The sequence below is a fragment of the Callithrix jacchus genome, chromosome 8, assembly GCF_049354715.1.
Source record: "Callithrix jacchus isolate 240 chromosome 8, calJac240_pri, whole genome shotgun sequence".
NCBI classification, from domain to species: domain Eukaryota; kingdom Metazoa; phylum Chordata; class Mammalia; order Primates; family Cebidae; genus Callithrix; species Callithrix jacchus.
The window spans coordinates 22,562,871-22,590,269 of record NC_133509.1 but is presented as its reverse complement, the minus strand read 5'-3'; the positions used below and the strand labels follow the sequence as shown (position 1 = coordinate 22,590,269).

The following is a 27,399-nucleotide window of genomic DNA, read 5'->3' as shown; positions in this document are numbered from 1 at the left end:
CTCCTCACTCTTTGATTCCCAGCACCCCTGTGTTTACACTGCAGCAGAACGGCAGCCCCCACCCTACCCAGCCCCCCAGCCCTCAAAAGGCAGCCTGGTGCAGTGGGAAGGGCACAGCGCCAAGCGCAGGCGGACCTCAGCCCAGGCCTGCCACGGGGCAGTGCGAAATTTCAGTGACTCAATGCCTCTGAGCCACCGTCTGCTGGAAAATGTTGACAGTAGGCGTTCCTACCTTCCAGACAGTCAGCACAGAGTAGGACTGAAAAAGCGGTAGCTCTTGTGCCCTCAGGCCTACCCAGCCTGGCTGACCATCGTGGCTTTGAAGTTGCAGCCACCCTGAGGCAGTGACAGTGTCCAGACTCGTGAACTCTCGGCCGCGTGTAATCGTGATGACCATCGCTTGAGTGATGTTGGCGGAAACAGACTGAGTGATGATCTTGCCTGAGGTCATCCAGTGAATCCGTGTGTGGGAGGCACTGGGTATGAGACTCTCTTAACCTTGGGCTGTGCTATCCTGCATGTGTTGGTGTATGTAACTGTCAGTGGCCCAGTGGACCCCTCCTGCCCTGGATGACGAGTACCACGACAGCCAGGGACCCCAAGGACTCTGTTCCCCACGGAGGCAGTGTGGCAACACAGGGCAAGGCCCAAGGTCTGGGGGTGGTTGGGGCTTGCTTCTAGGCCCAGCTCTGCCATCTACCCACTGCGTGGCTTTAAAGGGCTTGCCCAGTCCATTTTTCCAGCCTATGCAGTAGAGGTACCAAAATCCTTAGCACTGCCTCTCCCCATGGCAGCTCCAGCTCTGCTCAGAGGCTGATGACCCCAGCTGCTCCTCACTGGTGCTGGCTCTGCAGGCACTGCCCAGATGATGTCACTCTCCTAACAGCCATCTGGAACTCCCCTCTCAGCGGAGAAACAGAGGCATGAAGCAGTTAAGAAACATCACTAGGCTGGGCGTAGTGGCTCACACCTGCATCCCAGCACTTTGGGAGGCTGAGGTGGGTGGATCACGAGGTCAGGAGATTGAGTCTAGCCTGGCCAACATGGTGAAACCCCATCTCTACTAAAATACAAAAATTAGCTGAGTGTGCTGGCGCACACCTGTAATCCCAGCTACTCAGGAGGCTGGCAGGAGAATCGCTTGAACCAGGGAGTAGGAGGTTGCAGTGAGGCGAGATTGCGCCACTGCACTCCAGCCTGGCAACAGAGCGAAATTCGTCTCAAAAGAAAAAGAAACATCCCTACAGCAAGGCCGCACTGGGCAGAATCTGCCCTTGGCTCAGCCACTCTGCAGTCCTGCCTCTGGGTGGTGGAGGGAAAGGGGCGGGGTCAGGGTGGGGGCTGCTGCTATCTGGGATCAGCAGGGCTATATGGAGGAGCCCCGTACTCCCCTGCTCAATCCCAGAGCACTCCGGCCAAAGGCAGAAATGGGGTGCGGGTCAGCCCAGAAGAGGTTCCAGGTGCCTCCAGGCTTCAGCCAGTCTCCAATGCCAAGCCCTGGCACTGGCCATCTGCCTCTCAGCACAGGTGGCCCAGGCCTGGGTACTATTTCACACCAGCCTTGGCTGCTCCAGCACCTCCCTTGCTGGACCCCATTTCCTGGTCTGTAAAATGATGCTAATAATCTCTTGCACACAGGGTAGTTTAAAATAACGCATCCAGTGCCCATCACGGTGCTGCCTGGCACTGGGAGATGGTAGAATCCCCAGAGGTGGGGAGATTCTGAAGCAGTGGGACCTGCTTCCCAGGCAGAACACAAAGAAGGCAGCCAGACCCCCGAAGAAACAGGGTGGCATGGGGTATCTAAGCAGCACCCAGAGCTCCCTGTGCTTGACTGCAAAGTGGGAGCTGTGGAATGAGGACCATGGGCCCCAGAAAGGACCTCTCCCAGCCCCTTAGTACAGGGCAATGGAGGGAGCCCTGAGTGACCAAGAGCAGAGAAGGAGCTGAACCCTCAGAGCCTCAGGGTGGGCATCAAGGGAGCAAGCAGGGGGAAGGCAGGAAGCAGGGCAAGACAGAGGGCCCAATGCTGACCAGGACCATGGCGGGCACCACAGGCCCAATGCCAGTGTCTGAGTCCAGGAGTTCTGCAAGAAGCAACCCATAATAATGTGTGCCGATGAGGGGGCAGGGCGGGGAAGAGGGAAGGGAGCAGAGCACCAATGGAAAGGGGCAAAATCAATACAGTTTAATCAAGTAACTACAAGACAAGACACTGTCAAGTCATAAACTGAACCCTTTATGTGGAATGCAAGTGAATAGTAATATGTATGACAGAGTGTGGGATTCAGCCTTTCAAATGCAAAGTGCTAGGGGCTCCCCAAGGTCTTCAAACGTGCCATCCCGAAAAGTTCTATGTGTCCCTGGGGAAAAGAGAGGTCCTCAAATTGACATGAGATTACACGTCTGACATGTGGGGAATGGGGGAGGAAAAGAGAAATTCAGGTCAGATATAAAAAAATGAAGTTATGTTCCTCACTCATGTTCCTTCGTAAACGGAGCTCCTGAGTCACTGCAGCTGTCACCACGCAATGCGGTCTTCAGACCCTTCATCCCTCAGGGCTGGGGGGACTCAGCCTACCCTCTCACCATTCACATTTCAGCCATTGGGTTCACCAGCCTCCTGTTCTTTCCCTCCTTGAGAGGGGAAATCTGCCGCCCCTTCTTCCTTTGGCCCTAAGTGAGTTCATCAATGTGACTCTAAGGAATGATGGCAGGGAGCTGGGCTCGAGCCCGGCCCTGCCAGATTCCCCGTGTCATCCTAGGCAGGTCCCATCTTCCCTCTGACAAAGTCTCTGTCTCTTCCTTGTGAAAGGGAATAAATGCTGAGCAGACCCAGGCCACAGCTCTGTGAGCACTGCTTCTTAAACAGACTGCACTGCACTGGGGTTTGACTAACAAAACAAAACCAAACGAAAAAAACAGTTTGTGTTAAACTATGTCGAACTCCAGAGCTGGGTTTCACAATCAGCCCTTCTGAGCCATGTCTGGGGGTGGTGAAGTTTCATTTTTCCCCATGGTCTTCTTGCCAGGGCTTACCGTGTCCTCCTGCCCCAGCCAATGGAGAGGAACCGGAGCTGAACTAGTGAGGAAGCAGGTTGGGATGGGTGGGGGAGCTGAGCAGGCTTGGCTCCTGGAGGCCTGAGTCAGCAGGTGGGCGGGCAGGGCGGGCCGGGTCTTCACATGCTTGGGGAGGAGATGGTGCAGGAATGTTCCTCCTGCCCCGGCCCAGGCCCTGCCCACCGCATCCTGGCTCTGGCTCCTGTGGCCGCTGCAGCTCGGCTCTAGCTTGAGATGGGAGCTGCCTGGAGCTCTGCTGGATGGGTTCAGCCAGAGGCCTTCAGAAGCAGCCTGGCCTCCCGAAGGATTAGCCCAGGGGAGGGCAGGGCCAGGCCACAGAGTCTGCCCAGAGCCAGCCTCTGGCCCCAGAGTATCCCCTGCCCTGCTGAGTGATATGGCCAGCCACCACTGCTCCCTGGGTCTCAGGTGCCCATCGGTGCAATGAGAAGCTGAACTCGCTGGCATCCAGCCATCCCAACTGCATGCCTAGACCTCTCGGGCTGTGTGCCTGCTCGCTTCTGACTGGCTCTACTCTCCCTTGGAGCCACCTGCTCCAGGGGTTGCTTGGCACACAAAGCTCTCCTGAATCTGATGAGCTGGGGGCCCTGGGAGGTGGCACAGGTGCAGTCCAGGCACAGCGATGCTTGTGACACCTTTGCTTTGGTAAGCATGGCTTTGTGGCCGTGTGTGCCTGAGTGTGTGTCACTGTGCAAGGCTATGACCATGTGCGGGGGACTGTGGTGTGCCTGTGTGTGACACAGTACCTGAGACTGGTGCTTTGAATGGATGGCAAGGCATGTGTGGATGTGGCTGTGAACGTGCAATAGCATGTGTGTGGCAGTGGGACTGTGTGAGCATACAGCCATGCTTATGTGGCCTATGTGCCTGTGGGCAGGTGTGTGACTGTGTGTGCTTGTGTCTGCTTGGGTTTGTGAGGCTGAGTGATTACGTCCGTGAGTCTGAGTGTGTAGACGCGTGGAAGACATATGGCTCTGTCATGGATGGAGGGGTGGTACAGAGCAGGGGCCAATGGTGCCACCTGCCTCTCCCAGGCCTGGCTCTGCTCCAGCCAGTGATACAGCGACGACCCAGTGGATCATAGCCCTCCTGTGTCCAGCGGGTGACGAGATGCAGGATCTGAGGTCTGCCTTCATCCCCAGCCCCCACATGTGGCCACAAAGCAGACTCCTTTTCCTGTGCTGGGCTAAGACTGGCGACCAGGAGATCCCCTACCCTGGGCACTGATAGCTGCCCAGGGCAGAAAGAGAAGCCTTGTTCTCCACCCCCTCAGAGCAAAGTGAGGGAGGAAACGAGGCAGCTGGGTCCAGCTGAGTCGGGACCATCTGCCTGGCATGTGATGAGGTGGGCATCTGCCATCACCAGGATGTCCCCAACACTGGTCCTCCAATTCCCTGCTGAAAGGGGCTTAGCTAGTCCAGAACAGCCCCAAGTTTTCCCAGTACCCCACCCCAACAGAGGCAGAAAGAAAAGAGAGAGGGGGGCTGGGACAGCCGCCCTCCCCACCACACACACACCTGCCCCAGCCCCGAGACCTCAGGATACCGGGAGCAGCCCTGCTGCTATCCCAGGACTCCACTTCCTGATGCTTCTCCCAGATCCAGATCCCTCCCAAGAAAAGTGTCAGACTGACGGCCTCACCCTAAGGATGGGAGGCCTGGGAGGTGACCCCCTCTCAAGGAAGGCACACAGAGGGCAACACTTCCCAGAGCAGGAAGCATGAGCGGAGGGACTTTCCAGGCACTGTGGGTTAGGAGGAGCCCAGCCCCCGCTGCCCAGAGCCCCCTCTGCAGAAGTCTACAGGGAAGGCAGAGCGGAGAAGAGGTTAAGGGCGGGAAGTTCCTCGGTGGGTTGGAAAATGGGGCAGGGTGGAGAGAGGAAAAAATTCCTCAGAAAGTCCCAAATCTGACCTAATGTTGACCAAGGGCCAGGGGGACCCATTCCAGAAGTTCCTCTGAGGACGCTATGCCCTGAACAGGGAGTCCTACCCACCCCTTCCCCCACTGCACCTGCTGGCCCTTCCCCATCTTCCTGCACAAGCTCTGGGTCCCTGGCCTGGCCCACCTTCCCTGGAAGCCCTCCCTCCACCAAGTCCCCATTGCCTCCAAAGGAGAGCCATGTCTCAACCAGCCCCCTCCTCTCCTCTGTGGATGAACAGATCCAAGAGCAAGATATGTTCATCCTGACCAGGGCACCCCCAAGGTCCTCTTCAGTTTCCAGTGTGGGAGCCTCAGCAGGGCTGGGTACCCAGGACAGCTTGGGGAAGAGACACAGCTTTGGAGTCCCCTACTTCTCTCCCCAGACTAGGGCTTTTCAAGGGCAAGACCAGGACATGGCTCTCTGGGGAGAGGAGCCACCATCTATTAGATCGTCCTGGGGCACAGCGTCCTGTCCCTTCTTCATACAACCCTCAGCCTCAGATCACAAGGCAGGTCAGCCAGTCCCCTGGGCAGCACTCCACCCATTTTAGAGACAAGAGTGTGTTCTAGGGAGGGAGGCATCCACCCAGGCATGCACAGCCGCCTCTAGCTCCCCCTGCCTCCGGCACCTCCCACCTGCACAGTCCTCCCAACAACTTCTGAGGTTCCATAGTAAATTAGTGCCCACAATGACCTCAGAATTTGGTCCAATGGCTCCAAGGAGCAATTAAGGCTCTATCCTCCCACCTCTGCCTTTGAGGGACCCAAACAGAAAAGGCCATGCTTGTGTTATCTTAATTGTAAAAGGTTTATCAAGAGAAAAGATTCAAGCAGCAGCATCCAGGAGACCATGACCCCCCCAAGGGCAGGGAGGGCAGGGATAGCACAGGTCAGCACCCCCTAACAAGCTGCTGGACCACACCCTGGCTTGGGCAGGGAAGAGGCAGTAACCCCTCGGGGATGTAAACATAGATCAGAGACAGCACAACCTGAAGCCGAGCAGGGACCTGCATTCCAGGGCAGACTGGCCTGAATCCCTCGCGTGGGAGGCCAGGCAGGCCCCTGTCTTTATCCTCTTAGGTTTCCCCTTTTGCAACGGGGAGGACCTGGGGAAGACAGTGCCATGGAGGCCGAAGACCCTGGGATCCTGGACTGGGCCTGCTTGGAGTGTGGGGAGTTACTGCTGGTGAACTCAAATAGACAATCCTTTCAAGAGTCTTCTCCGGAAAGGTGTCACCAGGGATCTGGGGCCCAGGGCTCACCTCGGCACCTTGGTTCCAAGGGGGGAAGGATGCTGCGATGGTCACCCACCCAAGGGAAGCTGGGGGCGCAAAAGTGAAGGGGAGTCACAGGCCTACAGGAGGGAGATGATTTGTGTACCCTTCCTGCAGGGGACAGGGTGACGCAAGGACAGCCAGCAACATGGGACCATGGAAGATCCCTTCCTGCTACCACACAGGCCAGAATCCCCATGGAAGGAGCACCTAACTTGCTTGGGAACATAAGCAGGGAAGAGGGAGATGTTTTCATGCCTCCGTAACTTTGCCTGTGCTATTCCTCTCCCCTGAAAGTCCTTCTCCCCATGTGCTATCTGGCAGGTCCTTGTCATTCTTCAAAACACTGCCCAAATGTTGCCTACTCCATGGAGTCTTCCCTGACCAGTGGAATGCTGTGGTCCCTTCTAGGAGCTTCCAGAAACCCCTCACTGAACCATCAGTCATAGTGCATTGACTCTGTCTGTTTCTGCATTGACTCTGTGTCTGACCCCCATCTTCACTGAGGACTCCTGAAGAGCAGGCATGTCCCTGGGTGCCCCGTGTCCAACCCAGGGGTGCAACAGGCTCGATGTCTGCTGAATGGATAAGGCCGCAGTGACCAGGTGAGCAAGCAAAATAGGCTCTAGGGGACGCTGAGACCCTGGCCTGACCTTAACTGACTGACCGGCAGCTCAGGCCTTGGCCTCGAAGGCTCCTGGCTCCATTTTCACCCCTGCTGTGCCCCACTTCTAAGGAGGGGAATTTCCCAGGGGTACCCATGACTCCGTGAAAGCTCCTTCTCCCAGGAGGCAGGAGAGGCCGCTTATCTCCCCACTGCTGACCCCTTCCCCAGCCACCACTGGTACAGGGAGGTCGGGAAAGTGGGGTACACTGCAGTGACCAGGCCCAGGGGAAGGAGGGGCTCAGGCACACGCGGTCAGAGGTTGTCATACATGCGCAGGGTCTTCTCCAGCTGCTGGCCCACCCGCTGGTAGAAGAGGATCTGCTGGCGCAGGTAGCTCTGCATCATGTGCTTGAAGTCGAGCTCGCGGCGCTGGTGGAAGTGGTTCATCTCGGCCTGCAAGGCGAAACCCACCACGCGGCAGCGCCTGCGAATGCCATCTGCCTCGTCCTGCGCCATGCGGCCCTCGTCACTCATGCGTTGGCTCTCCTTCACCTTGGCGAAGGCGCCTGGCACAGGCAGAGCAGAGGACAGTGGGTTAGAGCTCTGATCTCCATGTGCTCCGTGTACCCTTGAGGGCAGACAACACACTCATCAGCTCAACTCCGACCTCACTCCCAAGCTCCAGACCCACGTTCCAACCACCTGGGTGTCTCTGCCAGGATATTCCCCAGGCCTTCACCCTCAGCACCTCCTAAATAGAGCACATCATCTTCCCTCCAAATTTGAAGCATCACCAGCGGCCCACACATGACCAACAGCAGCCCTGCTTGATGGACTATGAATTCAGTGAGGACAGAGACTGTCCCCATCCTCTCTGTGTCCCTGGTACCCAGAACAAGGGCTGGTCCACGGCAGATCCCGATATAGGCCTGTGAACTGATTCAACCCTGTCCTTCACTGGACTGCTACCACATTTGCTCCAAGTCTCCCCGCCCTCCATCCAGCCTCTGATAGGTTCTCTGCAGCATCTAAAGAGGTCTCCCAAGCTGGGCGCCTTTCCTGGCACTCTACTTCCTACAGAGCAAGGTCCACACCAATCTGCCTGCCCTAGGGGGCCCTCACTTCTGGGAGTTGACCCCTGCATGCATTCCACACTGACCCCATGTTCATCAAACTCACCTGCCTCTTTCCTACCTTCCTACCTCTGCCCCCTGGATTCCTATTCATAATACACGCCCGATCAGGTGCCACTTCCACACTAGAGCATCTCCCAGTTCCCCAGGCAGAATGCCTCGCCCATGTCACCTGTCCCTGGCTCCCCACCACCACCCCCATCACACTGCTGATTCTACGACTCTTCAAAGGCCACCTGGTGTGTCTCCCAGACTTGCAGGCTCTGTTCTCCCTCCTCACCCAGCCCCCAGGAAACTAGAGGAGGCTGTGTAATAACCAGGTGACAGATGGGGGGCGGAGATGAACCTGCGCAGAGGACCCAATTTAGACCAATCTAAATGAATGAACAAGCAGTTGGTGAATGAATTTCAGTTCTGAATTAAAAAGCACTTGACTAATTCTGTCTTTAAGCCAGTAGGAACAGTTGCTGGGAAGAGAAGGAAGTTTGTCTGTGCCTGGTACTCAGGCACTGAGGGATACAGGGAATCCACCATGCAAAGATTAAGGAGGTAGGAAGGGTTAGCAGAGAGGACAGGACACCTCTGAGCACTTCAGACACACCCACTGCACACAGGTAGCATGCTCAGTATCCATGCCTTCCCACTTCTTTAAGAGGCGGGCTCTTGAGGGCCATCTAGATGATATTCTCTGCATTCCCCAGCTCAAGCTGTCCAGTGCATTCTAAATGCATTCAATGAGCACTTACTGTGTATCAGGGTCAGGGCTCTCCATGCTGGGAATAACTCTGGATGCCTTTAGAAGGGGCAACATCCATACTAATTAGCAAGTGCATGGCTAATTGGCTAACCGTAGCATTTCAGGCAAACAGACTTAAGTTCAGAGAGTCTAGTCTCCAGGGTTGCTCACACAGCACCCAAAAGAAATACGCAGTTCTGCAGGGTATGGTGACTCACACCTCTAATCCCAGCACTTTGGGAGGCCAAGGCGGGAGAATCACCTGAGGTCAGGAGTTCAAGACCAGCCTCACCAACATGGAGAAACCCCGTCTCTGCTAAAAGTACAAAGTTAGCCGGATGTGGTGGCGCATGCCTGTAATCCCAGCTACTCGGGAGGCTGAGGCAGGAGAATCGCTTGAACCCGGGAGGCAAAGGTTGCGATGAGCCAAGATCATGCCATTGCTCTCTAGCCTGGGCAACAAGAGCGAAACTTCGTCTCAAAACAACAAACAGGAAATCTGCAGTCCCCAGCTCCCAGCCTACTCAGTCCTTCTGCCACCTTTCCCTGGACCATCTCCTGTGCCATCTCAACAGACCAGCCCTGGGCAGCAGGGGGGGATCACCCCAAGGCCCAGGATAGGACAAGCCGGAGACTTCAGAGCTGAAGAGGCCCAAAAGGTCAGGAGTTCAACCCTCAATTCCACCTCCACCCTACCACTGTACGTCGGAAGCCAAGGCCCTGAGGAGGCAGGAACTTGCCAGGGATGCCCGGCCTCCTTCCTGCCTCCACAGCTGGGGGCTGGACACCACTTCTGCTGCAGGCAGCCCATACCAGGTCCTTCAGGCATATGTCTGGGGCCCCCAGACATGAAACATAGGGATTCAAAAAGGTCCCAAGGAATAGGAAGGACTGTAAGAAGAAAGGCAGAAAACAGGAGGGTGAAGAAACTGGAGTTAAAATTCTGCAGAAGGAACCTAGCTGAAAGGGAGATACAGAACTAGCCCGGATTCCACCTGCCCGAGAGAGTTGGCACTGTGAAGTGCATCTATAGACTTTGCCTGCCCATGGCCTTGGAGGAAGGAAAGGCCTCTTTTGCTGATGAGCCCAAAGAGTAAGAACGAACCTATCACAATGGCTAGGTGTCCACAGACAGGCAGGGGACCAGGAATGGGGAGCAAAGTCTGCAGAGGTAAGGGGGGAACAGAGGCCCCACCCTGCTCTCTGTTACCCCTCTACCCTGTGACTTAGCTCTAGGGCTAGGACCAGCTAATGCTAATGCACCCCACCCGACAGGCTGGGAGTCGGGGCTCAGGCCTGCCCAGCATCCCCCCTACATTCCGCTTAGGACTCAACCTGATAGCTGAGGACCCGGGGGGCCTCCTGCCTCAGCTCTTCGCCTACAGGCTGGGTCCCAAAATGGGGAAAGGAGGTTGGAGGCCACCAGCTGCAGAGTCCTGGAGACGTTCCCTAAGCTCCCGCCTCAATCCATCTTGCCCTCACCTCTTGGAGATAGTTAACATCTACCCCATGTTGGGGGTGGGAGGGAGCAGGAGGTCTGAGTCCCAGGCCTCGCTGTGTCCTCTCTAGCAAGCCACTGCCCTTGCCTATGTTCCAGGTCTCCCCATTGTCCAGTGGGACAGGTTGTACAGGTGTGATGCTGTTGACAACGTCTCACACGGTATAGTGCTTTAGAGTTTCCACATCTGTAAAATGGGATCATAATCGTACCCTCCCTACAGTATAGTTGAGGCTTAACTGAACTAATATGTACACAGTACAAAGGAGCACATCTGAGATAGAATAGGAGCTCCAGAGGCTATGTGGTACAGTTGGCAAACTGCCTTTTTCTTTTTTTTGAGATGGAGTCTTGCTCTGCTGCCAGGCTGGGATGCAGTGGCTTGATCTTGGCTCACTGCAACCTCTACCTCCCAGGTTCCAGCAATTTTCCTGCCTCGGCCTCCCAAGTAGCTGGGATTACAGATGCATGCCACCACACCCAGCAAATTTTTTTATTTTTAGTAGAGATGAGGTTTCACTACATTGGCCAGACTGGTCTTGAACTCCTGACCTCGTGATCCACCCGCCTCATCCTCCCAAAGTGCTGGGATTACAGGCGTGAGCCACCATGCCCAGCGAAAACTGCTTTTCTATTAATGAGCTCGCAGCAAGTACCAACCAGTGGTAGCCCACCCCAGTATTATTCTCTTTGTTTACAGAAGCCTGGGAGGGGCAGCAGAGACACGGCTAGATGATGGCTCAGATACCCAGAGGCTGAACCCACCTGTCCCCCCCAAGCAAAAACTTGCCCCTACAATAGCTGCTTTGCCTTGACTACACTGTCCCTGTGGCCCCCCATGGATGCTCTGTGGTCCTGGGCCTATCTCTAGCCCACGGGAACAGTGAAGGAGCACCCAAGTCTTCCTCCCTCCTCCTTCCCCTTCCGGCTCAGTTGTCCATCCCTGGGGACCCCACCCCCATCAGTGAAACAGCCTGGGCTGCAGAGACAGACGCACTGGGTTCCAGCTTCTGCTCTGAGGCTCATCTGCAGCACTGCACCTTGTCTAAAATGGAGGTGACCACATCACCCTCCTGACTTGTCATGAGCCTTAGGACCAGCCCTGCTCTTGCTGGCTCTCAAGTTGGGGGGAGCATAGGTCCTGCTTGCCCTGGACAGTCACTTTCCCCTTGTTGTCCTGGGATCACTATTGCTAGGGCCCCCTTTTATGCCCTAAATTGCCCCAGTTTAGACCGTTAATTATATGGTTACCCTTCTCTTAGGGGACCCCTGGATTGGGCTTCAGGGATTAGGCCCGTGGACAGACCAGACTGGTGGGCTTCCTCTCAGCTCCAGCCAGGGTTTGTGTCCCATTTTATTTTTATTTTGAAAAGCATACATTTTTGTTTAATGTAAGTTTCACAGGATATGGAGCCCTCCAAAGGAAGTGAAGACCCTCAGGCTGCATTTTACTCACCTAGAGACGGAGGGGAGAAATCTCTTCCAAGGTCATGTCAGATGCAAAGTTTGTCCAAATCCTGAACTCCTGACTCCCACCTAGTCCTCCACTCTCCTTCCTCCCACACACTCACCACCCATTCAGATGTCCAGGCAGGCTGGACAGAATCCTGGGAGCACAGGACCCAACTGTCCTGCTCCTTCCTTTGAGAAGGGCTCCATCCATAGGGCCAGCATAGGACCCCCTCCCTAGCCTGTCCAGCTCTGTCTCAATATCCATTCCTTTTTTAAAATTAATTAATTTATTTGATAAGAATCCTCATCTGGAAATACCCACTCCTTAACTTGCCCCACACCACAGGCCTGGGAGGTGCAGCGCAGAACCCAGAACCTAGAGTAAGCCAGAGAGGGCTTGGCCCATTGGGAGAGGTCCTGTCAGGGAGGAAAGGAGGTAGACTTGCCTCTGCTTCAGGTCAAATACGTCGGCACAGAGGACAGTGGTCCTTGACTCTCAGAAACACCTCAAGTAGAAACTCAGAAATGGCCTCTCTCAGCTCTGTCTCTCTGCCCAGGGTCAGAAAGGCCAGCCTGGCTTCCGCCTGAGCCTGGGAGGCCCTGGTATCCCTCCTGGGTGTGGGGCTGCCCTAACGCCCTCAGCTCTGCTCTGCGGGGTGGGTCCCCAGCCACTGAATGGGAGCATCTGTTTAATCACTGTGCTGCCTGCACAGGAACGAGCCATCTAAGGAGCTAGTTGAACCAGCTTTCCCACTTCTGCTCAGGGAGACACCTGCCCCAGTGGGTCCCCAGCAGGCCTGGCCACCTCCTCTGCCTGACTCCTGCCCCCGAGCTCAGAGCCAGAGCTAAGGTGTCATTCCGCTTCTGAGCCAGACCCTCTCCAGGAGTCCCTCCCCATCTACTCCCCTGAAGGCCTGACAGCTCACTGGGACCCCTTTCCCTTGTTTTACAGATCAAGAAACTGAGGCCCAGAGAGGCAAAGGCACTCCCCGGGACACACAGCAACCTAGTGGCAGAGCCAAGACTAGCACTCAGGTTTGTGTCTCCTGGAGTTCAGAGGAGGAGGAAGAAAGGTAGAGATGAGGAAAAAAAAGGCAGAAAGCAGGAAAGAGTAGGAGGATACAGTGAGGGGAGAAAGGAGGCTGGGAGCTGGAGACGTTCTAGAAGTCAACTTGGTGGTAAAGGAAAGCAAGGCCAGCTTATCCCAGGCCCTCCCTGGCGGTGGTGGGTGACATCTGGTGTTCCCCGAGCTCAGTCCAGAGGTCTGCCTCCTGGCCTCACCCAGAGTCAAACTCCCCACCAAGCCAGGCCTGACCTCAGGGCCTAAGGGCCAGAGAGCCAGCTCCACGCCCTGCAGACGACGTTCTTCCCCGAGTTACCAAGCAGCCCCAGGGAGGACCACACCTCTCTCCTGACATCTGCACTCCCAGCTGTCCCCAGGACTCAGGCACCTGCTGGGGCACCCCTGACTCTCTCCTTAGGCAAGAAGAGAAGACAGGCTTGGGAAGCAGGAGTTGGTTAAACCATGTGGGCAGTGCCCTAGACCCCTGATTCCGTTCCCCTGGCCCAGCCAGGGTGCCCCTGTGTGACCCGGGATGAGTCATTTCCCTGGCAGTTCCTTGACAGTCCCAGCAGTAACAGGCAGAGGCCCATCCTGTCCCTCCTCCACAGAGGGGGTCATGAGAACTGAAAACATGGCTAGGCTTGGGAAACGGCCAACATGGACGTGTCCTTGGGGAGGTGGCACGAGGAAGAGACAGTCCCAGCTGAGCCACAGGCTGTACAACTACCCTTCCGTGGACACTGGCTCCTTCATCTGTAAAATGGGGGCAGGGATCTTCCAGCACCCAGAGAGGAAGCTCACAGAGAGAATACACAGTGGTGAGCTGCAAGGGTGCACCGCTGCAAAGGTGGGGAGGTGAACTTGCAAGGAGAGGAAGACAGGCCCCCACTCCGAGCTCTTGTTATCTGGGTCTGGGTCTGTGTCTCCCCAAGGCACAGCAGACTCAGGAGCCAGACTTAGGATGGGTTTCCTGCCTGCACTGGCCCTCAAGGGCAAAGCCTGGGGCCCAGTCATCTGTGTGTTCTCAGAACCCAGCATGACGTCATGCATGATGGGTAAACGAGATCCAAACAGAGAAAATGAATGACCTGACAAGAAGGTAAATATCAAGCTCCATGAGGACAGAGACCAGGCCTGTCCACAATACCCCTGCACCTAGAAGCACACTTGACACAGACACAGACACAGAGTTGAAATTCAACACGTTTGTTTGTTGTTTTAGAGACAGAATCTCACTCTGTCACCCACGCTGGCACTGTAGCCTCATCCTCCTCTGCCCAAGCAATGCTCCTACTTCAGCCTCCCAAAGTGCTGAGATTACAAGTGTGAGCCACCGTGCCCAGCCCAACACATTTGTTAAATGAATGACTGAGAGAGAAATAAAGACGAGTTGCTCCATTCTATCCAGGCCATCCCCTTCTCCCCAGGGCCCAGCAGAGAGCCAGACTCAGGATGGGTGTCCCGCCTGCACTGGGCCTTACCTTTCTGCAGGTGGATGATGTCAGGGAAGTTGGAGAGCAGGCCCTGGTAGAGAGACAGCGTGTCCAGCATCTGGAAGAGGTCATTCTTGGGCTGCTCAGCAAACATCTCACCGATGGCTTCATAGGTGCGGCCCGTGTGAGAAATGGCACTATTGAGGGCCTCAGAGCAAAAGGGGGGGTCCATCTGGAAGGAATAACTGATGGCCTGGAAGGCACTGCCCAGCTTCTGGAATTCCTTGCGGAAGCCCCCAACATGTTTGCGCACCAGCTCTGACGCCACAGTGCTGAGCTGCAGGACGCTGTCGTCCATCTTCTTACTGAAGGCCTTGAAGGCGTCCACGCGATCTTCCACGTCCTGCAGGTCCTGGTGCTCCGTGGGGATCTGGAAGGTGAGCAGGAAGCTGGCACCCACCATCTCATCCTTCTCCGCCCGGCGTTTCCCCATCTTCCACTGCTTGTCATCCAGGCAGCTGAGGAAATGCTGGAAGCCTTCGTACTGGGAGAGCACAGGGTGGCTGGTCATGTGGTCCATCCAGAGGATGAGTCTCCGCTTCCGCTTTTCAATGAAGTCCTCCTCGAAGCGGCCTGTGGCCTGCTTCTCAGGCAGGTGGGGCACCGAGATGACAGTGAACTTGTGTAGCAGGCGGTTATAGAGCCAGTCAAAGTGTTTGTAGCGCCGGTAGACCGGTGAGGCAGCATGGGTGGGTGTGAGCTTGTAGGAGATGTAGCTTTTGATGCCCTTGAACTTGGTCTGTTTGGTGGGGTCCTCCACAGAGCAGGCAAATGGGTGGGGGTTGGCCTTCCACTGGGGGCCACGAGGGCCCATTTCAATGGAGTATGTCTCAGCGATCTTGGCCATGATGGGCACATCACCCAGGATGAAGGCCTCCACTCCAGAACGCACAAAGCATGAGAAACGGTTGAGGTTACGGCCCACCACACTGCCTCGCTTGGCAGATGCCAGGCTGTCCTGCCGCTCCAGCGGTGGCTTGGGCCGGAAGGCCATGTGCTGGCTGGGGTAGGCACCAGGGTAGGAGAGGTTGAGGGGAGGGTGCCCGTTGGTGCCCAGCCCACCAGCCCGTGGCTCCTCCACCACCGTGCATCCGTCGTCCCAGTCATCCCAGTCATCATCATCATCCTCCTCGAAGCTACCCTGGTTTGAGAGGAAGCCGCTGCCCCCACCACTCCTGGCTGGGCTGGCCACAGTGTTGCTATTGTATAAGCTCACCTGGGTCCCGGGAGAGCCTGCAGGGCTGCTGGAATAGTCAGCATGGTTTGTACTGATGCCGGAACGGACAATCTCCACATAAGACGCAGGAAAGAGCCCTGTCTCCCCACGACTGTTCTGGCCCTGCAGCCAGCCATCCAGAGAGGTCTCACTAAAGATGACCAGGTCCTCATCCTGCTGGATGCTGATTTCCTCCTTGTTCTCACTGTGAAAGTCATAGAGGGCTCGGCCTTTCAGTGCCATGGCTGGGCTGGGTGGTGAAGAAAGATGGGAAGAAGGGGGTCCTGCCCAGACCCGGGATGCTCACAAGGACGTCCAGGAACGTACTCGCGGCTGATGCCACTCACACAGCTCAGCCTGCCTCTCAGGCCCTAAGGTGGGGTCTCAGCACCCACAGATGCTGTCCAGCCTCCTGCTCTTCAAAGCAATGTCCATGGCCCAGAAATTGCCCTATCAGGTCTTCGGGCATAGGTCTGTGAGCAGGGAGGGCTCATGTCCAGTCTCCTCCTCCCTTATCAGCCCCCAGGGAGTTAGAAGGGAGTCTCTCCTTCCTCCCACTCCCAGCAGAAAAATCAAGTGACCTGAAGAAACCTGCTCTGCAAGGGGAAGAATTCTACACTTTCCACTGGAACAACGCTCTAAAATAGAAGAGACTCACTCGGAAATCACCATTCCAGAAACCCGGGCAGGGCTCGGCTGTCCCACTGGCTCCCAGATCCTTTTGGCCGCTCTGGCTTTGGGAGGCTCTCACATTCCTCTGCAGATCTGCCCCTTCCTCCTTCCTCCTCCTCTTGCTCCTGGGCCACTGGGTTTTCAAAAATCCGGAAAATCAAAGAGGGGCAAGGAGAAAAGCAGCAGCCTCCTGAATCGAGTCCAAGGGTGATGTGTCCGGCTTCACAACGAGCCAGGCCGGGAAAACAAGGACTGAGGCTTACACAACAGGCCGCCAACTCTTCGACCCCGGCTGCGCAGCCGGAGCCCCCGCCAGCTCGGGCGCCCTCTCCCCGCCCCAAAAGTGGCCAGCTCCAACCCCGGAGGAGGGAGGGGGCGCGACGAGGCGCTCCGGCGACTTCTGGCCACTCGCTGAGTGGTCTCTTTTGTTTGCCCAATTCCTCAGCAGTTTCTGAGCCTGACGCTGACCCTGCTCTGAATCCCAGGAACCCCGTCCAAAGGTAACCCCAGCAGAAACCGGTCCCGCCCCCGGGACGTACGCCCCCCGCCCCCCACCCTCGCGTGCACACAAACACTCAACAGGAGTTTGGAGAGTGAGCCCCGGCGAGCAGATGGCGGGGCCGTCCGTCCGTCCTCTGCTCGGCCTCGCGGGGCCCAGTCAGTGGGGGGCGGGCTGCGCCCCCAGCCGGCCTTCCCCCGCGCTCGCAGACCCTAGGCGCCGCCAGCGAGACGGCAGCTCCAAAACAAAAAGGCGATTCCGGGAGGTGGCGTCCTGAGGAAGGAGGGGATAGCCGAAGGGGAGGTGAGGGGTGGGGAGAGGGAGGAGGGAGGGGAAAGCAGGCTGGAGACTCGGGCAAACTCCGCCGCGCTTCCGTGCGTCCCAGCGGGGCAGGGACGGCCGGCTCCGCCCTCCCGCGGGCCCGGGGCGCTACAGCCGAGCCCCCGCCTACTCCTCCGCGCGGCTTCCCATCTGGCCGGCGCCCTGGCTCACTGGCGCTCAGTCAGGAAGGCGAGAGGGAGGAGACGACCCGGGAACCAGGGGGCCCGAGAGCCTCCGGGGCTGCTCCCTGGGACCGCCGCCTCTCCGGCTCTCCCTTTGCTTGTGGGCCTTCGCCGGAGACACCTCACGCCCCCATGATTGGAGCGCCCGGCGGGGGAGCGTGCCAGCCGCCGCTGCCTCGCTTCCTGGACTCCGTCATCCTCCTGCCTTTTCCGTGACGCAAATGGAGTAAAACTCAGAAAGTTTGCAAAGCGTGGGGCTGCAAGGAGCACCCGCCAGAGCCAGGATCGGGCGATCGGGGGGTGCGTGGAAAGCTGCGCCAGCTGGGGTGGGGGAGCAGAGTCGCGGACTCGCCTTCCCACCTTCCCATTCCCCACTCCTGCTCCGCCGAGACGGGATGGTGGCGCAGCTCGGAGACTGTTTTCCGGAGGGGCAGAAACCGCCTGCGCTTCCCGGCATCTGACCTAAGAGACCGATAGCTGCGGGTGCAGCACCCTAGCAGACCGGGAGACCCTGCCCTGGGCGACTACCTGGGCTGGGGCGGCGGGGGGGGTGGGGGGGTAGTGGGGAACAGACTACCCTACATCTGCAGCGACAGGGAACAAGTCTAGGTGCGACCCGGTTCTGGGTTGCTGAGTGGGCAGCAGGGACTGCATGTTCTGTCACAGCCAGCAGCAGCAAGGAGAGGTGGTCGGGTAGAGAATCTTAGAGAAGAGGCAAGTGGGGTCTGACCCTGGGTCAGTGTATCTGGAACACTTCCGGCACTGACTCTGCTAGGCACTGTGCTGAGCACTGGGGAGTACATCACAGGCAGTCGGGGTTCCCACCCTGGAGGGCTTACAGTCCACCCTGTCTTGTCTTTAATCAATCCATTCTGTCTCATTCATTCATTCAGTCAAGTTAGACACTCAAGAAACATTGAGTACCTACCTACTCTGCACCAGGCCCCTGAGCCACAAAGAAATAAGACATTATCCTTACCTTCCAAAAGCTCAGGTGTATTGTGACAAGCAAACAGATGCTCCCTGCCCGGTGTGACTAGTGCCATGAAAAGTACAGGTTAGGGTACCTAACCCAGCCTGGGTGGAGCGAGGACCAAGGAAGACTTCCTGAAGGAGGAGGTGCCTAAGGTGAGGCAAAGCTTCAGGAGGACCCTCTTTCCTGGCTATCCCTGGAGTCTTGTCTGGCCTGTCTAGCTAGATCTTCCCTTCATTCTCTCTACTCACTTGTTGCAGATTAACTGGTACAAGGTAGTTCTGCTAAAGATGGATACCTTTGGCTGTTTCACGGGACATGGTTCCCAGACCTCTGGCTTCAAAACCCAGTTTCACTGGTTCAGTGAGTGGATTCAACTCCCTTTGCAGGTCTGGCATTTGACCAGAATAAAGGCCTATGTACAAACCCAGAAGCCCAGATATTAATTTGCACAGAGAAATAAAACCGTCAAGCAGAACTGAATTTCTTCATCAATAGATGAAGGCAATTTGGGCTACTCCTTAGGAAGCCCAGTTACCAGTACCATTGTACTCCACTCTGGATAACAACAGCAAAACTTTCTCAAAAAAAAAAAAATAATAAAATAAAGTACTTGACTGAGAAACTTGTCACACCTTTTCCCCTCATGGGGATTCCAGGCTCACTGAGCTAACTTTGGATCTCTTGACCTCGTGATCCACTCACCTCAGCCTCCCAAAGTGCTGGGATTATAGGCGTGAGCCACCACGCCCGGCCTCAGTCAAGTACTTTAAAACCTTGTTTCCTGGCCTGGCGCGGTGGCTCACGCCTGTAATCCCAATACTTTGGGAGGCTGAGGCAGGCAGATCACAAGGTCAGGAGTTAGAGACCATCCTGACCAACATGGTGAAACCCCATCTCTACTAAAAATACAAAAATTAGCTAGGCGTGGTGGCACATACCTGTAATCCCAGCTACTCGGGAGGCTGAGGCAGGAGAATTGCTAGAACCTGGGAGGCAGAGGTTGCAGTGAGCTGAGATCGCACCACTGTACTCCAGCCTGGGCAACAGAGCAAGACTCCGTCTCCAAAAAAAGAAAAAAAAAAACGCATCTACTTCCTTAGTGCTTGCTGAGTGCTAGATATTCCTGTAAACACTAGCCTTACACCAGGTAAGGTGGCCAGGAGTCAGAGGCTAGTGAGCCAAGATAGTGCCATTGTATATGCCATTGTACTCCAGCCTGGGGGACAGAGCGAGACCCTGTCCCCCCCAAAAAAAAAGATTTTAAAAAACGCATCTACTTCCTTAGTGCTTGCTGAGTGCTAGATATTCCTGTAAACACTTTATTAGCTTACTCAATACAATCAGGATTTCTATTCACCCAATAGGGTCCCCCTCCAGCCCACCTCCCTGAGGCATCCTCAGCCGCCACCCTTGACGGCCTTTAGCTGCTTCCCAAACACTCAGTCACACATTTACAGACCAGCCATCTTGGATTTACTCCCACATGTGTTCTGGTTGGGTTTTTTGTAACTCTCAGGTGCACCCTTTTTTCCAGGTTCTTGGGAAGAACTCACTCTTCAGCCTCACAGAGGTTTCCAGAACCTGTATCTTCCCATTTCCTCCCCTCCAGGGACTTTCTTCAGGCCTAGGGGTAACAGAGTCCCATGTTACCAGTCCCAGGAAACTGCACTAACCCTTGTGATCTCCCTGTACTCTGCCCATTCCTATGGAAACAGTCCCTTTATGTCAAGTCTCACATTATTCTTTTTTTCTTTTCCCTTTATTTTTGAGACAGGGTCTCACTCTGTTGCCCAGGCAACATATTGTACAGTGGTGCAATCACAGCTCACTGTAGCTTCAACCTCCCTGGGCTCAGGCGATCCTCCCACCTCAGCCTCCCAAGTAGCTGGAACTACAAGTGCACACCACCACACCAAACCAACTTTTGTGTTTTTTGTAGAGACGGGGTTTTGCCATGTTGCCCAGGCTGATCTCAAACTCCTGGGCTGAAGTGATCCTCCTGCCTCAGCCTCTCAAAGCACTGGGATTACAAGCGTGAGCCACCACACCCAGCCTCTCACATTATTCTCACTGGGGTGTGTTCTCTCTTTCCTGCTGGGACCCTGATTCATACACAGGAAACAGCATCCATCCTTCACCCAGGCATCCAATTTTCATCCTCTAGGAAAGGAGACAGCAAGGGAGAACTGGGCCCAGTGGTTTTCAGACTTACCTGCTGGTGGCAGCCTGCAGGATACACTGGGCTATTACTGTGGGAATGCAGACAAAAGATGATGAGGGCCTGACACCAGGCAGGGGTAACGGGGCTGCAGAAAAAATGGGAGAGCTTTTGGAGGTAGTAATAGACTGGAATCACAACCAATAAGTTCTGGTTGTTGAGAGAAGTGTCAACCCACATGTTTGAAAAAATTTTGACTCCACTTTCCCCACCAGCTATTGCTCCATTTCTCTGCTCACCTTTGCAGCAAAATTCCTTGAAATAGCTATCTATACGAGGTGCCTCCAATTTCTTTTTCCTGTTCTCTGTTTAAATCCCTCTAGGCAGCCTTTTATTCCCACACTCCACCGAACTGTTCTCGTCAAGGTCATCAGTAGCCTCGGTGTTGCTGGACCCTACGGTTATTCTCAGTCCTTCTCTTATTTAATCCCTTGGTAGCATTTGACCTGTTGATCACTCCTTCCTCCTGGGTACACTGTCTTCATTTGCATCGGCGAGAACATACTCTCCTGGTGTCCCTTCTACCGCACTGGTTCATCCTCTGTCCTCTTCAACAATTGTTTTCTTTTTTTCTTTTAATTCAGATGGAGTCTAGCTCTGTTGCCAGGCTGGAGTGTAGTAGCACAATATTGGCTCACTGCATCCTCTGCCTCCCAGATTCAAGCAATTCTCCTGCCTCAGCCTCCCAAGTAGCTGGGACTACAGGCACACGCCACCATGCCCGGCTACTTTTTGTATTTTTAGTAGAGATGGGATTTCACCATGTTGGCCAGGATGGTCTCCATCTCTTGACCTCATGATCCTCCCACCTCGGCCTCCCTAAGTGCTGGGATTACCTGCATGAGCCACCACGCCTAGCCACCAATAATTCCTGACATTAGCATGACCACAGCAGAGTGGTCTTGTCTTTTGTATCCATAGTCCTCTGATGGTCTCATCCAGCCGAATGACTTCCAATACCACTCATGCTAGTAATGCCCAATGTTTAAAATCTCCAGTCCTTTTAAAAAAAAAAAAACTCGCTTTCCGCGCTACCTGCCGAGGGCTCCAAACGGCGTTGTTCTGGATTCCCGTCGTAACTTAAAGGGAAACTTTCACGATGTCCGGAGCCCTCGATGTCCTGCAAATGAAGGAGGAGGATGTCCTTAAGTTCCTGGCAGCAGGAACCCACTTAGGTGGCACCAACCTTGACTTCCAGATGGAGCAGTATATCTATAAAAGGAAAAGTGATGGCATCTACATCATAAATCTGAAGAGGACCTGGGAGAAGCTTCTCCTGGCAGCTCGTGCCATTGTTGCCATTGAAAACCCTGCTGATGTCAGTGTTATATCTTCCAGGAATACTGGCCAGAGGGCCGTGCTGAAGTTTGCTGCTGCCACTGGAGCCACTCCAATTGCTGGCCGCTTTACTCCTGGAACCTTCACTAACCAGATCCAGGCAGCCTTCCGGGAGCCACGGCTGCTTGTGGTCACTGACCCAAGGGCTGACCACCAGCCTCTCACGGAGGCGTCTTATGTCAACCTACCTACCATTGCTCTGTGTAACACAGATTCTCCTCTGCGCTATGTGGACATTGCCATCCCATGCAACAACAAGGGAGCTCACTCAGTGGGTTTGATGTGGTGGATGCTGGCTCGGGAAGTTTTGCGCATGCGTGGCACCATTTCCCGTGAACACCCGTGGGAGGTCATGCCTGATCTCTACTTCTACAGAGATCCTGAAGAGATTGAAAAAGAAGAGCAGGCTGCTGCTGAGAAGGCTGTGACCAAGGAGGAATTTCAGGGCGAATGGACTGCTCCAGCTCCTGAGTTCACTGCTACTCAGCCTGAGGTTGCCGACTGGTCTGAAGGTGTGCAGGTGCCCTCTGTGCCTATCCAGCAGTTCCCTACTGAAGACTGGAGCGCCCAGCCTGCCACGGAAGACTGGTCTGCAGCTCCTACTGCTCAGGCCACTGAATGGGTAGGAGCAACCACTGAATGGTCTTAAGCTGTTCTTGTGTGGCCTCTTAAACAACATGTAAGATTCATGGAAAATAAACATCGAGTTTCAAAAAAAAAAAAAAAAAAAAAAAAAAAAACTCCTGGGCCAGGCATGGTGGTTTATGCCTGTAATCCCAGCACTTTGGGAGGCTGAGGCAAGCAGATCACCTGAGATGGAGAGTTCAAGACTAGCCTGACCAATATGGAGAAACCCCATCTCTACTAAAAATACAAAGTTAGCCAGTGTGGCAGTGCATGCTTGTAATCCCAGCTACTCAGGAGGCTGAGGGAGGAGAATTGCTTGAACCCGGGAGGCAGAGGTTGCAGTAAACCGAGATTACACCACTGCACTCCAGCCTGGGAATCAAGAACGAAACTCCATCTCAAAACACACACACACACACACACACACACACACCAAAAAAAACACCTCCTAACTCATATATATTTCTCTTTGACATCTCCCCTCAGAAGTCTAATGGATGCCTCCAACCCAACATGTCCCAAATTAAATTTCTGAGCTGGGCATGGTGGTTTATGCTTGTAATCCCAGCACTTTGGGAGCCTGAGGTAGGAGGATTGCTTCAGCCCAGGAGTTCAAGACCAGCCATGACAACAGAGTGAGACCCCCATCTCTATAAAAAATTTAAAAATTAGTGGCTAGGCATGGTGGCTGATGCCTGTAATCCCAGCACTTTGGGAGGCCAAGGTAGGTGGATCACATGAGGTCAGGAATTCGAGACCAGCCTGACCAACATGGCAAAACCCCATCTCTACTAAAAATACAAAAATTAGTGGGGAGTGGTGTCAGGCACCTGTGATCCCAGCTACTTGAGAGGCCCAGGACTGTGGGAGGCTGAGGCAGACGGATTGCCTGAGGTCAGGAGTTCGAGACCAGCCTGGCAAACATGGTGAAACTGATCTCTACTAAAAATAGAAAAATTAGCCAGGTATGGTAGTGTGCGCCTGTAGTCCCAGCTACTCAGGAGGCTGAGGCAGGAGAACAGCTTGAACCTGAGCTGAGATTGTGCCACTGCACTCCAGCCTGGGCAACAGAGCAAGACTCCATCTCAAAAAAAAAAAAAAAATCAATTAGATTAAAAAAAAAAAAACGATCTCTAATAGTTTTCTGTTTGTTTTAGAGACAGGATCTTGTTCTTTTGCCCAAGCTGGAGAGCAGTGGTGTGATCATGGCTCACTGCAGCCTTGAACTCCTGGCCTCAGGGGATCCTCTCCAGTCTTACCTCCAAACCCCCACCAGTAGCTGGAACTATATTTGCTGCCACCATGCCTGGCTAATTTGTTTTTTCCCACATAGAGACAGTCTCACTATGTTGCCCAGGCAAGTCTTGAACTCCTGGGCTCCAGAGATCCTCCCACCTTGGCCTCCCAAAATGTTGGGATTACAGGCATCAGCCACCATGCCCAGCCTGGTGATGTTTTCTTAAACTAGTTAAGTTCATAAGTATTTATCATGCTTTATAATTTACATGCTATGTATGTTATTTTCCAGATCAAATCTTTTCTCTTTTTTTTTTTTTTTTTTTTTTGGAGATGGGGTCTGGCTCTGTTGTGCAAGCTGGGGTGCAGTGGCACGATCATAGCTCACTGCAGCCAACAAGTCCTGGATTCAAGTGATTCTTCTCCCTTATCCTCCCAGGTAGTCAGAACTACAGGCACGCACTACCATGCCTGGCTAATTCTTTAAGATTTTTTACAGAGGCGGGATTTTTTTTTTTTTTTTCCTAGGCTGGTCTTGAACTCCTGGCCTCAAATGATCCTCCCACCTCAGCCTTCCAAAGTGCTGGGATTACAGGCGTGAGCCACTGCACCCGGCCCCCAAATATTGTATTGTAAAAGACAATAAAAAGAATACAAACAAAAATGATCAGAGAGAAGCTAGGTGGCGTCAAATGCCTGGGCAAAAAGGGGTTCGGTCTGCAGCGCTACCCTCAGATTAATTTACGGATGCAACTAACCCAAACAGCATTAAATTTGCCAACTCAATGCTTGGTGGCCAGAGATGCATGTCAAGATAATTCATTTGAGCACAGACTAAAGGATTTGGACTTGTACTTATAGTCCAAGTTTCTCAAACTTGCTGTTTTTTACGAATCATCTGATTCATAACGCAAGTGTTGCGTTAATAATACAGATTTCCAGGCGGCTCCCTTATAGATTCCGATTCTGTGCTCCTAGGAAGCAGCCAGGCAATCAGTATTTCATGGGTTCGGTGCCACCTGGTCCAACTTGACAGTGAAGAATCACTCCGCCTGCCAGGTGAGCGGATCAGCTGAGATCAGGAGTTCGAGACCAGCTTGCCCAATATGGAGAAACCCTGTCTCTTGTAAAAATACAAAATTAGCCAGCGTGGCGGCCCATGCTTGTAATCTCAGCTACTCAGGAGGCTGGGGGAGGAGAACTGCTTGAACCGGGGAGGCGGAGGTTGCAGTAAGCCGAGATCACGCCACTGCACTCCAGCCTGGACAACAAGAAAGAAACTCCGTCTTAAAAAAAAAAAAAAAGGACCTGACGCTGGCGGCCGGCGGGAACTACCAGGTCAGCCCCAGGACAGTCCGCCCCGCAAGCACTCCCACGGCACCGCAGGAGCCCAGTTAGCACAGTAAACCCAATCAACAAGCCACAGTCACCCCTCTTCCCCAAAAATGGCCTCTTCAGCTCTAGCACGGAAGACCGTAACAGTCCCCAAAGGGCATTAGTCTTGGAGGAAATGATGTCTACACAAACAGTTTTGGCTACTAAAAACCATGCGGAGCCTCGTAGGTACCCGTCCACACCACCTCCCTCCGGTGCATCTACCCACTCCTTCACCAAACGCGAAGAAAAAAAGAAACGCGAGATGCCAGTGCAGAGGCGTGGTCTCACCTTGACCAATGGGAAGTGAGGGCGTGACCCTAAGCTTTTCTTTCATTGGCTCAGGGTCCCCAGGCTTCCAGGTTTTGGCGCGCTGGGGCAGAAACCGCGCAGGCGTCAGAACGCGCTCTCAGCCTCGGGTCCTGCTGCTGAGGTTTCCGCCATCATGGTGCGGAAGCTTAAGTTCCACGAGCAGAAGCTGCTGAAGCAGGTGGACTTCCTGAACTGGGAGGTCACCGATCACAACCTACACGAGCTGCGCGTGCTGCGGCGTTACCGGCTGCAGCGGCGGGAGGACTACACGCGCTACAACCAGCTCAGCCGTGCCGTGCGTGAGCTGGCGCGGCGCCTGCGCGACCTGCCCGAACGCGACCCGTTCCGCGTGCGCGCTTCCGCCGCGCTGCTGGACAAGCTGTATGCTCTCGGCCTGGTGCCCACGCGCGGTTCGCTGGAGCTTTGCGACTTCGTCACGGCCTCCTCCTTCTGCCGCCGCCGCCTTCCCACCGTGCTCCTCAAGCTGCGCATGGCACAGCACCTTCAGGCTGCTGTGGCTTTTGTGGAGCAAGGCCACATACGCGTGGGCCCTGACGTGGTTACCGACCCCGCCTTCCTTGTCACGCGCAGCATGGAGGACTTTGTCACTTGGGTCGACTCGTCCAAGATCAAGCGGCACGTGCTGGAGTACAACGAGGAGCGCGATGACTTCGATCTGGAAGCCTAGAGGCTCTCCCACTCTCCACGGCTGTCTTTTACAGATGGGAAAACTGAGACCTGATGCTGGGATTCTCTGAGGGTGCTCTCCCCACGGGTGTCAGACGGTTGTAGGTTCTTAAGAACTTGATACATCAAGGGCAGGCTGTGCACAGAGCCACTGGAGGTGCGTCCTTGTTTTCCAGGAAATGTTATTAGAACTTGGACTACTGATTTTTGTGCCTTGGGAAACAGTGGGAAGTAACTTGGTGCTGCTCTGGGGTATTGTTGGCTTCTTGCGTTGGAAACTTTGTAATGTAAAAGCAAAAACTGCAAATCCCCACGCTCTGTTTCCCTTTATCGACTTGTAACTGGACTGGTTCCATTCATTTAACTCGAATTCTTGCCCCTGGCCATGGGTTTAAGCTGTGTAGAGATGATGGGGAGTTTGGTGGGCTCAAGTTTTTATAAACTCAGTGAGACTAGTGTGTTCAGGATCTCCTCCCTTGTTTAAAGGAATGCTTTCCTAATGCCAATAAATTACTCAGCTGCTTTGTAAGTGCAACTTTTTATCTGTATGCTTTTGTTTTCTTCTTTCCTCAAGACGGACTCCTGCTCTGTCACCCAGGCTGGGTGCAGTGGCGAGATCTCAGCTCACTGCAACCTCAGTCTCCTGGGTTCAAGCAAGTCTCCTGCCTCAACCTCCCGAGTAGCTAGGATTACAGGTGCCTGCCACTGCGCCCGGATAGTTTTTGTATTTTTAGTTGAGATGATTTCCCCATATTGGCCGGGCTGGTCTCTAACTCCTGACCTCGTAACCCGCTCACCTTGGCTTCCCAAAGTGCTAGGATTACCGGCATGAGACACCGTGCCTGGCCTCTAGTTTTCTTATATAGGGTCATATTTATGCATCCCAGGAACCCAGAGAAAAGGAATAGAGTCAGCAGCGACCTGCCTGTGGATGAGCTCTGCAGTCGGGACCACATATGGAGGATGCAGGATGTTGTACAGGATTCGGCATATTTGTCACTTTACCAGTCCCTTCCTTGGAAGGAATGTTTTGGCAGAGCTCTTCCTCACAGGACTTCCTGTGGATATTCCAGCCCCAGGAAGTACCCTATTAGAGGGCTGAGGTGTTTGCTTGTCTAAGGAAATAATCACCCTGGAGCTTGGCCATCTAGCAGTTGGAGTTCCCAGGAGTTCCTGGAAATTTAGATGATAGCAGTGATAAGAGAATTAGAAGGGAGAGTAGGCAGACTACGAAGTTTTACTCAAGACTCACTCTTTTTTGAGATGGAATTAATTTTGCTCTTGTCGCCCAGGCTGGAGTGCCATGACACCATCTTGGCTCACTGCAACCTCCGCCTCCTGGGTTCAAGCAATTCTCCTACTTTAGCCTCCTGCATAGCTGAGACTACAGGCATGTGCCACTATGGCAGCTAATTTTTTTGGTTTGTTTGTATTTTTAGTAGAGACGGGGTTTCACCATTTTGGCCAGTCTAGTCTCACACTCCTGAC

The 27,399-nt window shown here is 54.4% G+C and overlaps 3 protein-coding genes and 1 long non-coding RNA gene across 4 annotated transcripts; 3 read left to right on the top strand and 1 right to left on the bottom strand.

Moving 5' to 3' along the window:
- Positions 1-5,789: 5,789 nt before the first annotated feature.
- SNX33 (sorting nexin 33) lies at positions 5,790-16,886 on the bottom strand. The gene is made up of 2 exons (XM_035261821.3): positions 14,242-16,886; positions 5,790-7,444 (listed from the first exon to the last, which is right to left on the bottom strand). The coding sequence occupies exons 1-2, from the start codon at positions 15,710-15,712 to the stop codon at positions 7,191-7,193; spliced, it is 1,725 nt and encodes a 574-aa protein (XP_035117712.3). The 5' UTR covers positions 15,713-16,886; the 3' UTR covers positions 5,790-7,190.
- A 1,251-nt stretch (positions 16,887-18,137) lies between these two features.
- LOC144577306 (uncharacterized) lies at positions 18,138-18,542 on the top strand. Its single transcript, XR_013520839.1, has 2 exons — positions 18,138-18,271; positions 18,377-18,542. It is a non-coding gene; the product is annotated as an uncharacterized LOC144577306 (long non-coding RNA).
- Positions 18,543-21,359: 2,817 nt separating this feature from the next.
- On the top strand, positions 21,360-22,740 carry LOC118145074 (small ribosomal subunit protein uS2). The gene has a single exon (XM_035261886.3). It carries the CDS (start codon positions 21,437-21,439, stop codon positions 22,322-22,324), a length of 888 nt encoding a protein of 295 aa, XP_035117777.3. The 5' UTR covers positions 21,360-21,436; the 3' UTR covers positions 22,325-22,740.
- Positions 22,741-25,301: 2,561 nt separating this feature from the next.
- Positions 25,302-26,446, top strand: LOC100409166 (U3 small nucleolar ribonucleoprotein IMP3). The gene has a single exon (XM_002753358.7). The coding sequence runs from the start codon at positions 25,358-25,360 to the stop codon at positions 25,910-25,912; it is 555 nt and encodes a 184-aa protein (XP_002753404.1). The 5' UTR covers positions 25,302-25,357; the 3' UTR covers positions 25,913-26,446.
- The last annotated feature ends 953 nt before the right edge of the window (positions 26,447-27,399 follow it).